At 51.7% G+C, this 17,486-nt stretch overlaps 1 protein-coding gene across 3 annotated transcripts in view; it reads right to left on the bottom strand.

Moving 5' to 3' along the window:
• Nucleotides 1–17,486, bottom strand: part of SEL1L3 (SEL1L family member 3) — a 797,084-nt gene that overhangs the window by 398,841 nt on the left and 380,757 nt on the right. For all 3 annotated transcript variants that reach the window (XM_069631849.1, XM_069631850.1, XM_069631848.1), the window contains exon 7: nt 375–507. In XM_069631849.1, the coding sequence (XP_069487950.1) occupies nt 375–507 (133 nt within the window). The remainder of the gene's footprint in view (nt 1–374; nt 508–17,486) is intronic.

The raw sequence follows: 17,486 nt of genomic DNA, 5'->3' as shown, positions 1-17,486 counted from the left end.
TAACACCCTTTTCAACTTCTGTTTCACTTCATAGGTAAAAAATAAAGTGTAATACTCCACACAAACCACTAAATGGGAAGAATATGCAAAGCATGTGGCAGATTCACAAGCCTCAGTAATATAATGGGAGCGGAAGACAAGTGTATCCTGGCCTCCTCTTCTATATTTGAGGGTTGTGGCAAGGGCTTCTGATTAGAGAACTCGCTCAATATAGCAGATATCAGAGTAGTTTCTCAATGTTCCTTCTCATTGCAGCGCCATTAGTTGGTTAATCCTAGAGCGTGGACTGGAAAGGTTTTCCAAAAACATTATGTAATTCAATTTACTGGCAAACAAAAAAATACTGAAACAACAAGGAAATAATGCTAATTTACCTCGCTTGTTTCTAGAAATCGGATGCGATAATACTTGACAGGGCCAAAGAATCCTTCAATACCCGGCACATACTTGCTGCCTCCCAGGATGCAGTATCCAGAAGTGTCATTGTGATATACGTCTTCCTTCAATCTAAAAAATATAGATAATGTATTCTCTAGATAATTTCCATGCATTATTATCAATTTCTAACACAATTAGCTTGCACATTTAAAAAAATATATATCATTTTGCAATTCAAGCAACAGAAGTTGCTCTATGAGTTCTTTTGAGACCATTAAAACATTCCTGAAATATACCTATGCATTACAGGCAAGCACATACATACACCTAACATTAACAGAAGGATAAATTAATGAATACTGTTACGGTCTATTGCATTTAGGTCGCTCTATAGGTCTCAAGACTACACAGACAGGTATTGTGTTAATACAAAGGTAGGAGAAACTTGAAAGAAGTGCTAATGCCAAAAATAGTGAATAGGCTGGAAGAAAGGTTGGCATGTTAGCACGTTAGAGGCCTTCAAAGTTCTTTTGAGGTTATAGTCACGCAGTTCTTGAATTACAAACTTGTTCTCGCTTGACTCAATTATTACTTTCCCTTTGTGTTCCTCTTCCTGGCTAGGATTATCTTCCCTCCCAACCTTTTCTTCCTAAACTATTGTCTTTGCACGTGTTGGTCCTGCATTCTCTCTCTCACTTCCCTGTCTCTCGTCCATAACATCCCTCTACAAATATTGACAGTCTCTAGTCAGCACCTCTGAGGTATGGCTCTTCATTTTGCCTTTTTTCCGTTCTTTACTCTTATTTTAAGTGTCTACATTTCTGACCGCCTCCTTTTAAATTGGATGACACATTAAATGGATGCGTTAAAGTGAGGTATAATGTTATACTTCCATTTAATATCGCACCACATTTTGGAGCAGTGACAGGACAGAGGAGGGGCATGGAGAGGAGATCATATCACTGCTGAACAGTCCTCAGTCTCGTAACTGTGTCTTGTTAGCCTGCATGAGATTTGAATGCAGCTGTACAACAAATGGATTCCTATGGAATCTACCTCATTTTGCATCTGGTCATGACCAGCCGTATTCCATAGAAATTAATTAGCAAATGCTGTCTGCAAACTGTATTTGAAGGCAGCGTTTACTTTTCCATGAGACAGATTGGAGAATAGCAGAGTAAAAGTGATTTAAATGAAATTACTGCTTGCATTATTGACTGGGAATATCTTTTTTTTTTTTTTTAAACTTTGGTTTTATTGGCAGTTTTTAGAAGAAAAATACAGACGGCAACGCTGGGAGCGTTGTAGTTATCACTTTTAACATTGTCATCAAACCCCCAGGTTCCCCCTCCCCCTCACCCCACTCCCCAACTCCACCCCTCCCCCCAGATCAGTGTCCCATCAAAAGTCAAACCGCTGGAGCTGTCGTCGTTGCTCATTGTTCATTGCCACAGAGATATGCTATACTCTCGCGTCCAAATTGACTGGGTCAGATCCGCTGTCTCCCGGGTCCTGGGCTACTCCTTCATCCCTGAGTAGAGATTTCCAGTCCCCCCCCACCATCCTGCCAGAGTGTTCTCATATTGTCAGTGGGGGTCCCATCCCCATGCCCCGTGGACCCCATACCAGTTAGCCTGAAAGGTGCTCAATTCGTTATTTACCATGGCCGTCGGTTTGTCCATTAAGAACATGTTTTTGAGTTTCTTAAGCCAGTCTTCTTTAGATGGGGTCTCTGGGCTCTTCCACCTTTGTGCCAGGGCCACCCTGCCCGCTCGCAACATCGTCTCCCACATTCTTGGGTACCTATACAGTTCGGTGTCCTCCGGGGGGAGGCCCAGCAACATCGTTAGGGGGTTGAGTGGGATTAGTTCCTTGGTGACCACGGCCATCCACCCCCGTACCTTCTCCCAGAACCCCTGAACCTTGGGGCAGAACCACCACATATGACCCCTCGACCCCACTTGGCCACAACCCCTTGGGCATCTGGGGGACACTCCGAAAACATCTTGGACAGTTTCAACGGGTCCCTGTGCCAGCCCTGTAGAATCTTGAAGTTGTGCTCCATGTCCGATGTAAATAGGTTCCCGTGAAATGCTATCTTAAAGACTTTGGACCACGCCTCCTCTGTGGGTGGTTCTCCTGCCAGGTCGTCCCAAAACCCTCGAAACCCTCTTCTCCCCTCCAAGTTAACAGTGTTCAGTATTTGATATATTTTGGAGACCGCCCCCTTCCTTGACGTGGCCGTGTCCAGGAACTTTTCAAAGGGGGTCAGCTGTCTCTGTAGGTTCTGGCCCCATGTTTGGTCACAAAGGATGCCTTTCAGGCGCAGATATTCAAAGATTGAAAGGGACTCCCGCCCAAGTGCATCTCGCAGGGCCTCGTAATCGAGGAACTCGCCCTCTTTGAACAGTTGCCCATTCCAAACCCCCATCCGACCAGGACTGGGCACTCCTGAATCCCCTGCTACCTAGTTTGAGCGGGTGGCCCCAGAGCGAAGACATTGGAGAGGTCCACGTCGTGAGGTATGAGGTTGTGGGTCTCTCCCTCCAGATTGTCCAGAGTATTCCCAGGGTTGGGTGGGCTTTCAGTTTGCTAGGGATGAGTCTACGCGGCAGCCACAGGAGGTCGCGCACTTTCAGAGGGTGGGCGTCCATGTCCTCCAGGTATGACCAGTAGGTGCCCATCCCCTCCTTCATGTGCTCCAGCAAGACCCGCAGCTGGGCGGCCCGGTAGTAAAGGAGAAAGTCCGGAAGTCCGAACCCGCCCTCCTCTCTGGGTAATGTTAGGGTGGCCTTTCCTATCCTCGGGGCCCTCCCTTGCCATACAAACTCGCGGATTGCTTTTTGTAGATCACGAAGCAACTGGGCGGGGACCTCCGTTGGGAGCGCGCTGAACAAATATAGTAATCTCGGCAGTACGTTCATCTTTATCGCTGTCATGCGCCCATACCAGGACAGAATCATACCACCCCATCTCCTCAAGTCAGACGTGACCCCCGCCATGATAGGCCCATAGTTCACCGGGGCCAATCTCGAGAGATCTCTAGTCAGGGTCACCCCCAAGTACCTAATGGAATCCTTCCCCACCGTAATCCCCGCACACCTGTCCCGGGGGTCCAACCACAGGTCCTGGACCCTCATGGGTAGGAGCTTTGACTTTGCTGCATTTATTTTTAGTCCTGAAAACTGCCCGAAGGCTGTCATCAGACGCTGGAGGGGGGGGAGCGAGGAGCTAGGCTCCACCAAGTACACTAGGATATCGTCAGCGAACAGGGAGAGCTTGAACTCTACTTCTCCCCTTTTGATCCCTTTGATGTCGGGGTGGGCCCGGACTGCTATGGCCAGAGGTTCCATCGTCAGGACGTAGATTAACGGAGAGAGTGGGCACCCCTGTCGTGTTCCCCTCGTGAGGGGGAATGAATCGGAAAGCTCCCTGTTCACCTGTACTCTCGCTGTTGGGGCTCCATAGAGGGCGGAGACTCAGGTCCTGACGTGAGGCCCAAAGCCCATTCGACGGAGGAGGAGTTGCATGTACCTCCACTCGACCCTGTCGAATGCCTTCTCGGAGTCCAAGGAAAGCAAACTAGCCTCTAGATCTGATTCCTGGGCATAGTGGATTAGGTCTATAGTCTTCCTGATATTATCCGAGCCCTGCCTGCCCCTCACGAACCCCACTTGATCCCCGTGTACTAGCTTGGGCATTATCCCCTCCAACCGTTTACCCATCACCTTAGCTAGGATCTTAACATCTATATTTAGAAGAGAGATCGGACGGTAGGAGGAGCAGTCAGTGGGGTCTTTTCCTTCCTTGGGCAATACCACTATGATGGCTCTCATCATCGTTTCCGGCAGGGAGCCCCCCTCCAGTACTGCATTGAACACCCTCGCCAGGTGTGTGGCCAAAATGGACCGGAACCTCTTGTAGAAGTATACTGAGAACCCATCTTCCCCCGGGGACGTTCCCGCCTTCATCCCGCTGATTGCATTCTCCACCTCCTCCTCTGTAACCCCGCCCTCTAGACCTTCTGCCATTTCGCCTGTCAGGGACGGGATCTGGATGGAGTCCAGGAACTCCTCAATCTGAGTGTCTTCCCCGGCATATTCTGACGAATATAGTTGTTCATAGTAACGTCGAAAAGCCGCTCCTATGTCTGGAGTGCTATGGTCTAGTGAGCCCCGTTCGTTCCTGATTGCCCTCACCATTCTGCTTCCCTGGATCTCACTAGCTGGAGATTGCGCTCCGTTTTGTGCAACAGGAGATCTTTCAATTGAAGTTTGTAATTTTCTAGGGCAGTGATCTGTTCCATAGCCAAGGGTGCCTCCGGGGGGCCTCCCGGCTGGAGCTGTGCGATCTTTCCCCTAAGGGATTTTTCTTGGGCCTCCCTCTCCCTTTTTTTCTGAGCCCCCATTCTTATGAGAACCCCGCGTAAGGTCGCCTTGAAGGCGTCCCACAACACATGCGCACCTACCTCGCCATTGTCGTTCAGCTCGAAGTATTCCGAAATGGCGTCCTGCATTTCCTGTGCCAGGACTTCGTCCTTCAGCAGGGAGTCGTTGCACTTCCATCGCCCTTTTCTGCCACCTCGCCATTCCCCTATAATGGTGGTACGGACCAGGTCATGGTCGGACCAAGGGACCAGGTCAACCTCATAGCCAGAGACGTATGGGCGCAGGGGCTCGTCTACCAGGATGTAGTCTATTCGGGAGTATGATGTGTGGATTGCAGAATAGTATGTGAAGGAGGGTTGTTCTGCCCTGGGGGTCGGAATGGTGTCCACCAGGCCCAGCTCTGAGTTGACCCTTTGGAAAGAGCGGGCCATAATTTCATCTGCAGCCCTGGTGGGTTGGGATTCCAAGCGTTTCCTATCAACTTTCGGGTCCAGGACCATGTTAAAGTCTCCCCCCACCACCATCATCCCGCGTACGAATAATTTCAATCTGTTCTTCACTCCCTCCCAAAATTGCGCCTGGCCTTCATTGGGGCTGTACACAACTGCAAGTGTTAAGGGGGAGCCCCGCAGGGAGCCCCTCGTCAACAGGTACCGACCCTCTGGGTCTTTCAGTGAGGCTTCTACTTCAAAGCCAATGTCCCTCGCCAGCACTATGGCCACCCCCCTTTTCTTGGTCTTGTGGGAGGCGCTGAGGACTTCCCCAACCCCCCCCGTAGTCTTGGTTCTTTCCCCCTTGCCCAGTGCGTCTCCTGAAGGAAAAGCACATCTAGTTTAGCCCTCCTGAATGCCCTACAGACCAGGGATCTTTTGGTGGGGGTGTTCAGCCCCCTCACGTTTAGGGAGCCCATGCCCAGGGTAGGCAGATCATCACCCATTGTCTAAGATTAACCAGCTACAGGATAGCTGACTCGTGGCACTTTCCTTGTCCAGCTCTTTTCGTGTTATCCTCTGATCCCCTGTTGCCCATCCCCTCCCTCCCCCCCAGGTGGGCCTTAAACCTGTCCCCAACTGCCCCCTGGTCCCCCCTGTGAACGTAACCACATCAACAAACCCCTTAACCCCCTCCCCCCACCCCGGCGTCCAGCCAAACAGTTCTACCATTGTTGGTAACTGGCCGGACCACCAGCCTACCGCCTCCTGCTGGGTGAATGTCCAAATGAAAACCTCCTTGAGCCCCCCTACCCTCCCCTCCTACCCCCCCCCAATGCAACTCTCATACTTGCTGTTCCAGGAGGATCCACATAAGTTCGGACCCCATGGTCCTGGAATTCGGCTCGTCTTCGGGCCGGAACAGATGATGAGTCCCCGTGGTGAAATCTTTACACAGTTCCCCCGAGACTGTTGTCGCCCGCCGTGAGATGCTTCAGCTCCCTCCCTCCCCCGGGCCCGACAGTCCCGCTCCACCCTGGCCGGGTTCCGTGTCATTCCTGTCCGTCGATGGGGACGGTGGGTTCAATTTTTTAAATTTCCGTGGGCCTGTCTTCTTTCTCCTCTCTCCTCGTGACCTGCGCGCACTGGCTTCATCCGCGGCGAACCTGGAGGGTTCCCTCCGCGGGGTCGAGTCTATTGCGTACTCCTGTATGGCTCTCCTTATATCCTCCTCTGTAATCAGGTTCACTCGTTGGCCTTCGTATTCGAACGTGAGGGAAAAGGGGTACCCCCATCTGTAGCGCACCCCCTTTGTTTTCAGCATCTGGGTCAGCGGACGACACATCCTACGTTTGGCCAGCGTGTATGATGAGAGGTCCTGGAAAATGGACACCTGTGCGTTGTTGTAGGATATCTCTCGCGACTTCTTGGCCTCCTCTAGAACCTTCGCTTTCTCAGTGTAATAGTGGAAGCGGACCAGAATTGACCGGGGGCCCCCCGCTCTATGGATCCGATCAAACGTCGGTTCGGTCGTCATCTCATCTGAGAAGAGGAGGGTGATGATGTCCCTCACCACCCGGGTCAGGTCTCTTTCCGTCTCCCCCTCCGACTCCGGCACCCCAAAGATTCTGAGGTTGTTCCTCCGCTCCCTGTTTTCAAAGTCGTCCATTTGTCTTGCCCTCTCCTCGTCTCCCTTTTCCAGGGCCGTTAGTCTCAGGGTCGTGTCCAGCTCCTGGGTCGCTGCTGAGGACTGGTTGGACTAATTGTGACAGTCTATCCTCGACTTTGTCCACTCTGCGGTCCATGTTTTCCATTTTCTGGGCAATGTCTGCCCGCATGTCCCTAATCTCCTGCAGGACCGAGGCAAAGCCCTTTTCCATGGTGAGGGCGGGCGGAGGTGGGGTCTCGGATTGGGACATGCCGGTCCGTCGGTCCGGGTCGCTGTTCTCCCTTCTGGCGTCCTGATAGCGGTACTCCTGGAGGGTATGGCGCCAACTCATTTGGTCCTCCTACTTCTCCCCTCTGCTGGTGCGCCCCAAGGAGCAAGGGACAGAGCCCGATCGGGGAGCGCGCTCTCTCTCCTTCTGGTATGGCCCTCCGTGGGGGGCCACCCGTGGGCGGGCACACGCCCCACCAGACCTCTGGTGGGGGCCTCACACCCCCTCCCCCCCTTGTGTCCTCTGTCTTTGGTCAGCAGTTCTTAGGGTGGGGGGGGAGCGGCTATGGATGTCCGGTAGCGGTCTGATGGAGGGCTCTCAGGCGTGATTCCTCCAGTGAGAGCCCCCAGGCGGGCACTCGCCCTGGGAAAGAACCCAGGGGCCACCACCTGGGGAAGTGATGTGCTCAAGGATACTCTACTCCAAATGTTCTGTTTCAATTTTAGAACTGAAAACTTCTTTCCCCTGTTTTTTTTTTTTTCTTTTTCTTTTGGCTCGGCAGGGGGGGGGCGGGGCCGTCTCGCCCCCCCGTGCCCTCCGATGCACCCTGCGATGGGTCCCCTGGGGTCCTTGAGGGTTGCGTGGGGACTGGGGCGGGCCCCCCCACCTACCTCGGCTCTGAGTTCGGGAGCGCAGGCAGGCCGCCTTTCCTTAAGCGGGTCGCGGCCCGCGTATCATCCGGCTCCTCCACGGGGACTTCCCCTCCGCGCCGGTTCCTTTCTCATGTGCTGCGGGGGTGTCGCCGGCGGGTCCTCTGCCGGGGCACCGGCGCGCTCCGTGATCGGGGTGATGAGGGGGGTCGGGGGCACCAGTGAGTCCGGGCCGCCCGCGCACTCCACCTCCTCCCTCGATGGTCAGGACTCTGCCTGGGGCTCTCCGGGGCTCCTCCCTTCAGGCCGCAGAGCTCACTCTCGGGCACCCGGGGGTCCCCAGATGCCACTCTTTCGCCCCGGGGGGCACCAGAGGTTCACGGGCTCCGCGGACCGCAAATGTCCCGTGGGGGGGTTGCGGGGGGGGCTCAATCCCTCTGCGCAGCCCAGTTACGGCGGGAGCAGCGTATTCAGGCTGCCATTGCCTGTGCGCCCCCTGGTGGCCTCCTCGGGAATATCTTTTTAATAAACTGAAACACAGAATTCTCAGTGGAAGAGCAAGGAAGAAATTATACAATCATGCATGAAATTGCACAGAATCTGTTAAACGATCGTGTCAGTCAATGGCTGACAAACAACATCAAGAGCCACCTTTGACTCTGCAAAAGAGAACAAGTGTAAACATTGTAACAAAGAGGCATATGTGTAATAAAACCGTTATATCAATGGGCATGCCAGATTCTCTTATTGTAGTTATGCCTCAGTAACCCAATAACTTTTTTCAGAGGCCTGATAGTGAAACTTACGAAACACATTGAGAAAGTGGGGGCGTGGCAAGCAGCTGAGGATAATGGCTTCCTGTTTCCAGGGTTCCTCTGTATTTGGGCAAAATGAGCACTCTTCTGTTGTATTTCTGTCATGTTGGCATGTTGATACTTTGGTTCCGGGGCACAAGGGAGGCGAGAGGCAGGGAGGGAACTGACGAGGGAGGGCAGGGTAAGTGCAGTACGCACGAGAAAAGAAATAAAGAAGGACATTATAGAGCAGGCTCCCGGCTCCGTCCATTTATTCCTGCGCAGCGAGCATTACACCGGCGGGCCATCCCTCACCAGGGATCTGCCATAACACTGCTGACGATTTCGCCCTGTCAGCGCGAGAACCCTGGGTGCGGCATGGGAGGTTCTGCGGCAAGGTACCGAAGGCAGAGACCTGCCCAGGTTGCGACGTGACTGCGGTGCCTGGTCCTGCGAGAGAGACCCGCTATGGTGAGGCAAGGACAGCAGAGACCTACCCGGACCGCGGCAGTGAGTGTGGCGCCCCGCCCAAATAAGGAAAACAACATTACAGCAATCGAGGGAGACCGGGCCGTGGCGGTGTATGGGATGTGCACAACGGTGAGTGAGAAGCTCGTGCCTAAAGGCGGTCATCAATCAACACGCTCACTCCCCTGAAACCCTGCACGGTGCCAGGGATCTACCACGGTGCTCATGCCTCATAAGGCGGCCGTGTTGACGGACGGGGGAGGACACATCCCTCAGTGGAAGGCTGCCAGTAGGCAGGGACAATGTCTGACCAGGAGGGACCCCGGATGCGGCCCAGGACATACAGGCACAAGGCCCAAATTTCCCATAAGCTAATGCCCCATATAGACTACCGGACTCGCTGGCAGTACAGATGCCAGGGGCTTTTGAAGTAACATGGGGCCGAGGTGGGCCAGATGGATAAGGGACTTTGAGCTATATATGGGGGACACGGGGGTCCATTGATGAAGAAAGACAAACATGTCTACTTAAACTGGCAGTAGGGCCACCGACACGAGACATCATGGACGAGATGCCCGCCACGTCCATTGACTCCATTCAAGATCTGAAAGGGGCCTGATCAGCATATTTTACCCCACACACAAACGTGGGCTATGAGCGCCACCTATTCCACAGCACGAAACAGGCGAAGGGTGAGACCATAGTCGCCTATGTAATGTGGCCGAGGATTAAAATTAAGCACTGTGACTTTGCGAAGGCCCTGCACTCCCAAATCATTGCAGGGTGTGAGTCCCAGACATGCAGATGGAAACTACTACAAAAAGCCAGCACGTTGGACAAAATACTGACGCAGTGGATGCACAGGTTGAAAGCTTTAACACCACAACAAGCATAGAATCCATAGACCGGCTACAGCAGGAGAGAAGACTGAAGGAACCCTTCTTCTTCAGATGTGGGTATGACTATCCACATGAGGGACCATGCCCCGCGTTTGGGAGGAGATGCTGCACATGTGGTGAGGAAGTACATTTCAAATCAGTGGCAACTGACAAAGGAGAGAGGGCAGGACAGAGGAAGGGAGCTTGCTGCCCGATACAAACCCAGACCCCTTTGCCCAATGCCACATACATCAGGGGCGACACCACATCCCCCGCAAAGACACAAGGACCCTGGGCTGAAGGAGACCGAATCCGGAGAAAACAGGCACAGGAGAGAAGGAAGAAAAAGAAGGAGGTACGTCACCCGCGCAGATCCAAGCGTCACGTGCGCTACCTAGTGGAACATTCCCTGTCGGAATCTGACATCAGCTCCTCAGGGAGCGAACAACAAAAGAAGGGCTATGTTTACACCTTGGGCAACACAGTAGCAACAGAACCCAGCCCAACGTTGATAATGGAACTGAATGAAAGACCCACAGAATTCCTAATAGAAACAGGGGCTACCGTGAACATGATCAGTGAACAGATATACAAGGAACGTCCACGAGTCCAGCAACAGTCAACATATACCCATATGGAGCTACAAATCCTCTCAAATACCTGGGGCAATTCGAGGGAACTTGTCGCTACAAGGGACAAGCACATAAAGTGCTCCTACACGTGCTGGTGACAGAAAGCGGCAGTGGCTGCATGATTAGGTTTAAGACAGCCATTGACATGGGCCTAATACATGTGCTGTATAAGCTCATGGTGCACAAATATGTTGATCCAGTGCACATTATAAAGGAACTGCACCCCAATCTGTTCAAAGGGATAGGGAAACTACGTGACAGGCAAATCAAGTTGCACATTGACAAAGACACTATAGTACACTATAGGGGCATACCGGTGAACATCCAGAGTAAAGTCCAAGATGAGCTGCACAAACTCATAGAACAGGATATCATAGAACCGGCCATGGGTCCCACCACGTGGGTCTCGCCCGTCGTTCCGGTGCCGGGATCCAAAGCCATCAGGCGGTGTGTAGATCTGAGAAGGCCCAACCAAGCCATGCTAAAGGAAAAACACATTGCACCACGTATCACAGATATGATTCACTTGTTAAATGGAGCCAAGGTGCTCTCCAAACAGGACTTGCAAAAGGGTTACCACCAACTGGTACTTAGTCCTGAGAGCCGGAACATCACAACTTGTGTCACACACCTGGGACTGTACAGGCATAAAAGTTTGAGCTTTGGTGTATCCTCCGCGGCAGAGATCTTTCAGGCGAAAATCCATAATGTGATAAAACACATACCACAGTGACGACAAGTGTATGGGACTGATGTGGGAAAGCTTGACGAAACATTGGCCAGGGTGTGCATGGTACTGCAGGCTGCCAACCTTACCCTCAACAGGAAAAATGAGAGATCAGGAAAGGCACATTAAAGTTTCTCGGCCATGCCTTCTCCGAAAACGGTATGACACCTGACCCTGACAAAATCACTGTGCTCAACGAGACCCCAACACCAACCAACGTCTCAGAATTAAGGTCCTTCCTGGGCCTTGCCAGTTACTGAACACGGTACATCAAAGACTTTGCCATGGTCAGCAAGCCTCGCAGGGCACTGAACAAGCAAAACGCGATGCTGACATGTCAGAGGACTGCCAACGGGCCTTCACAACGATTCGAGAATGAGTAGCTCGAGCAGAAAACATGTCATACTATGATCTGACCGCAAAACGGAGCTAACCGTGGACTCAAGCCCGGTGGGGTTGGGCGCTATCCTAGCTGAAATTGACCCAGCTGATCCGACGCAGACCCACATAGTTGCATATACGAGCAGAAGCCTCTCAACTACAGAACAGGCATATTCTCAAGCAAAGAAGGAGAGTCTTGCAGTGGTGTGGGCGTGTGAGCATTTTTACCTCTTTCTTTATGGCAGACCGTTCAAGGCAGTGACTGACCATCAAGCTCTCTTGTTTCTCTATGGCAACACACTGGCCAAAATGCCTCCCCGCATCAGGAGGTGGGCGCTCAGGCTACAGGACTACTACACAGGGCAGGGAAGGAAGAGAATCCGGCTGACTTTCTGTCCCGACATCCAAGAACTGGCAGTGCCCCTGAACCGTCCGTCTGTGGCGGACCGGTACCTCAGTTACCTGATCGAACAGGCAATACCAAAAGGCATTAAACCAGCACACCTAGCCCATGAGATGGAAGCAAACCAGGCATGCCAAATAGTGTGTGAAAGGCTCAGATCAGGCCAATGGAGGAGAGCCAAAGAAAGAGGTTTCCTGGCGTCAGAGGATGTACAGCAGGGGGTAGACAGACGTTTGCAAGTGAAGGAGGAGCTGGCTCTCTCTGAGGATAACATGCTATTGAAGGGTCACAAAATGGTGATCCCGGCATCATTGAAACAGAAGGTGGTAGAGCTAGCTCATTAAGGACACTGAGGCGTGGTCTCCACTAAACACTTGTTGCATCAAAAAGTGTGGTTTCCGCAACTGGACACAATGGTGGAGAAGCTCCTGAAGCAGTGCCCTATGTGTTGCCTCATCACACCCATCCGGCACCCCGAACCGATACGGATGTCAGAATTACCAGATAGTATAGGAGAGGTGGTGGCCGCTGATTTCTTTGGACTAATCGAGGAAGGGAGACATGTGTTCGCCATCATGGATGAATACTCGAGATACACAGAAGCCCAAATCGTGTCCTCAACAGCTGCTCATCACGTCATCCCTGTAATGGACCGCATATTCACGGCATACCCAGGAAAGTGAAAGCAAGTTGCAGGTCACAGTGTCAAGCATGCAAAAGCTGAGGGGGGCATGTGTTAGGTGAGTGCTAAGGGGAGGCCAGGTGGACAAGTGCCAGGGAAATGCGTAGAGTGCAGGGGAAAGAAGCTCCACATGCTAAGTGCGAGGAACGGGGCTGGATGGGCTAACGGGTGCCAGCCCAGCCAGGCTAGTGCCGGGGAGAGAGCCGGGTAGGGAAAGTTCAGGTGGGGGGGTGGTCAGGGGAGACCAGGTCCATGGGTAGACTGGTCGAGGAGGGCAGAGGGGGAAATTAGCAGGGTAGGGGGAAGGAGGATGAGAAAAGGAGGGTCTTGAACTTGATCTTTGCAGCAACCGGGAGCCAGTGGAGAGATTTTATGGCTGCAAAGACACGGTTCCTGGGCTTGCAGCCAAGGATATGTCTCGCAGTCCTAATCTGAATTAGTAGAAAGGGAGGATTTAGGCAGATTAAGGAAGAGGGTGTTGCAGTAGTACAGCATAGAGAGGACCAAAGCTCTGGACACCGTGTTTCTCGGGGAGGTGAAGATGACACTAAGGTTTTTCGCCTCACAAGAGGGTGAGGGGTTTGGCCCATGGAGGGCGGGCAACGTGTAGTAGGGACGGAGGGAGCAGACGTCCCAGTGAGAAGGATCTCAGTCTTACTGGTATTAAGGCCGAGATCATTGGCAGCACACCATGCCTGAACAGCAGTTAGACAGTCAGGAATGAGAGAGGAAAGAGGAGAGAGTGGAGGGAAGCTAGAAGTAGAGCTGTGTGTCGCCTGCATAACATGAGAAGGTGGAGATCAAAGTGCTTATAGATTGGCTATAGGTTTTATTTAAAATGCTTATTTTCTGTCTTTTTTTGCTCTCAGTTAAAATTTAAATAAATATAACATTAGTGAGATCAATCGCCATGTGACTGATGCATATCCCATGATGTTTATTTAGTCACTCTACCTATCCACTCATTCCCATTGTAGAAAAGAGACATAATTAACATAAGGCACTTGTGGCATGGAGGTGAGATACTAGAGGTGCTTATCTAAGCTCTGATCACATGACATTATAAGGAAGAAGTGATAATGGGGATGCCGACAGTGACCTAGTGAAGGTACGAACCATGATGTACGCACCACGGCCAGATACCACGTTATTCAAGCTAAGAGACACTATATTGGCAGAGGGTGTGTTCCGTTTTCTCGCTCACTACAAGCCCTGGGCCCCAGGGCTGCTCCCACCCTCTCCTTCTCTACCACCTCTAGAGAGCATGATACAGCCGACGACTGACCCTGCTGAACAGCCTATGACTAAGAACGAGGGAACGGCTACGACACTGCGACGATCAGCGTGGAAACCACCCACAATAGAGGCACAAATCCAAAATCAGCTCCAGGCGATCCTCCAAGAAATGAAGACCATTGGCCAAATGACGCAGGAGAAAAATAAAAGGGTCAAAGACATCAAACGAGACCTGCAACACTTACACAAAAGACTCAATGAACAAGCAGATCGGACGACTGACAACGAACAGCGAATCAGCTCACTTGAAGACAACAGCAAAACTGTGGCAACGGATGTGGACGGGCTGATCAGACAGGTGCAACACCTTGGGGCAAAGGTTGTGGACCACGAAAATAGGTCCTGACGCAACAATCTGCGCCTGGTGGATATGCCCGAAAACACAGAGGGCACGGACTTGGAATCGTACACATATGACCTGGCCGGTAAGATAGCTCAGCAGATTGAGCGCTCGCTGCTGCGATCTGAGCGTGATCTACAGGTTCGAATCCCGGCAAGGCCAACACAGCCTTTCATCCTTCCGAGTTCAATAAATGAGCACCAATGTATGTAAATATGTGCTCTGTAAAGCGCTTTGGATTAAGGCGCTATATAAATAACACATCATTATCATTACCTCTTCCGGGACAAACTGATGCTGTCAGACCCCAGGAGCATGACAATTGAGTGCGTGCACCAGGCACCTACACCCAAACCAGCTCCAGGTGACCACCCACGGCCCATCACTAAGCGCCTACTGAACTTCCAACATAAACTGTCTATACTGGGGGCGTAACAGGCGGGGGGCACCCTACGAGGCTACAAGGTCCACAGGGCCCACAAGGACGCTGGAAGAGATCGGGCGGCGGCCTGAGGACCAGAAACATGGCACAGGAACACCATGGTGATGGCCTGTTGGCATTGCGCTCCCCGACAACCTCAACTATGAAGCCCTTCAAGAGGGGTCAGTGAGGACAACACGGTAACAAGGAATTACTCCAGCCTTGAGAATCCATGACGATTCTCTTACGGTAACATGGCGGCTTCAGGACACATGCTGATACACTGATACTGATGGCCTCTTCACCCACATACGTGCTACTTGGCTCTACCTAAGTCCCCTATTGAGCGGACCGAACCACAGAACCATGGGCGGGAGAACGCTGAAGGCACCGATGGCCATTTCCACTATGGTTACATTGTAGGTATTAAGTTTTATATATTTGTTTGCTGTTATCTTTGGCCACATACACAGCCCCGTCCCTGGCATCGTTGGTATGCAGGAGGAACAGGGTGGTCCCTCAGACCCACACTGACTTCCCTCAAGCATGGGCTCTATTTACCTGGTACTGGGTCCCACGTACGTGGTCTCAGTGTTACACTGGTATACTGTTATATTCTGGTTCTGGGGTGGGGGGATAATGTTTATCATTTTAAATTGTCCTACACCTAATGCTAAGCTAGTATGTTTGACTTGGACTGAAGGGTCAGATCCTAAGGGCAAGAGTATAAATTATGGGCTCCCCCTCTGAGTCAAAGACGCCCTCTCTCACACTCATATCACTCAACATCTAGTGGTTGAATCACCTGATCAAAAGGAAGAGGATGCTTAATCGTATGCGGGATATGCAGGGCGATGTCATCTTTTAGCAAGAAACTCACATAAACGGTGTAGAATCGGATAAGCTAGGACGGGGTTGGGTGGGGTCGCAGAACACTCCCCATGTCAAGGGAAGAGAGGGGTGTACATCTTAATACACAAGCAAATCCCTTTCCAGGTGGTGCATGTGCTGGTGGATGGAGGGGGCAGGTATGCCTTGGTGCAACGGAGGGTACAGCAGCAGTCTATTTTCCTTATCAATATCTATCCGCCCATGACAGATACACCAGCCTTTTTTACGCATACCTTAGCTAAGTGCTCCCCATACATGGGGGCATTGCTCCTGATCGGGGGGGGGGGTCTTAACGTAGCCTTGGTCCCAACGGAAGATAGGCAACACTCTGCCACCTCATCACAAACAACCCCAGGGAAACTTACCACCCTTGTAACCCTTTTGACTGAGCTTAAAGACTATACCTTCTATTCTAATAGACACAACCGCTACTCGGGGCTTGGCTACTGCTTCCTGCCCTCAAACACACGCCACCTCATGCATTCATGTGACATTATGGCCACCTCCTTTCTGACAGCGCACCAGTTGTGCGTCGCATCAAACTGCCTGCTACCCCCCATAGGAGACCGCACTGGCGCTTAAACCTGCACGCTCTGGGCTATCCAGACTTCCGCAAATGCCTGGATGGGGGCACTGGTATATTCTGGCAAACAAATCTAACAAGTGAGTTCAAAGCAGTGACCTGCTGGGATGCCTATAAAGCATGTATATAGGGGCAATGTATAACTAGGTGGTCCCACAAACTGAAGAGCTGCAGGGCACAGGAGGTACAGCTTAGAACAGACATACTGACCACAGAGAAGCTACACAAATGCATGCACGCACGACCCTCAGACATAAACAAAGCTCAATAAACTTAGATTGGATCCAAAGCGCATGTCCACAACCCGGGCTCAGAAATCCTTTACCAGCTGGTCACAAATGTACTACAGTGATGGAGATAGACCCTTGCATCTAATGGTGCTGGCTCGGCGTAACAGGAAAGTTTGCCAGACGATCAAAGCCATTCGGGACCTGAACGGGGAACTGCTAGAGGATGATGAAGCTATCAATCAAAGGTTTGCACAATTCTACGGTACGCTAAAACAGCCCCACCAGGCTCCCAGCGCATCTCCAATTTTTTAGTATTGGTCGACCTCACAAAGCTGACCCTCCCCCAGGTCAGCCAGCTTGCTGCCCCACTCACAGTAGAAGAAGTGACCCAGGCGATTAGGTCCCCGAAAGACGGTGGGGTCAGACGGTCTCCCCATTGACCTTTACAAGTCTCTGGAGGACAGACTTGCACCTACACTAAAGACAGTGTTTATGGACGGTGCAGCGAGTGGCCATCTACCCAGCTCTATGATCGACGCTAACATTATTGTGTTCCACAAAAAAGGGCACAACCCAAAGAAATGTTGTTCATCCCGTCCCATATCCCTGATTAATGGCGACACTTTTTTGCAAAATATCTGGCTCATCCAATCGAAGCGCTACTGTTTCAAGTGCTAGCCAAATATGAGTTTCATGCTGACTACATCAGTATGGTACGACTCCTATACACAAACCCTACCCCTTCAATGACCACCAATGGCGTCACGTCACCTCAGTTCCCCCTTTATTTGGCTAAATGCCAGGGGTGCCCACTGTCGCCTCTTATATATGCTCTCACAATAGAACCTCTGGCGGTTAAGCTCCAAAGCTCCGAGCAAACTCTGGGTGGTCGGGCGCTAAACGGAACACAGAAGAACATAATCCCTCTATGCAGACGTCATATTGGTTTATATCAGCGACTACAAAAACTGTGCCTAGACTGCGCTTCCTACTCCAAGACCTCGGCCCCATGGCAGGCTATGTTATTAATTGGGCC

The sequence above is a fragment of the Ambystoma mexicanum genome, chromosome 6q (assembly GCF_040938575.1).
Source record: "Ambystoma mexicanum isolate Mex_15411 chromosome 6q, UKY_AmexF1_1, whole genome shotgun sequence".
Taxonomy (NCBI): domain Eukaryota; kingdom Metazoa; phylum Chordata; class Amphibia; order Caudata; family Ambystomatidae; genus Ambystoma; species Ambystoma mexicanum.
Note: the sequence above shows the minus strand (reverse complement) of the source record. Positions and strands in the feature narration are given on the sequence as shown.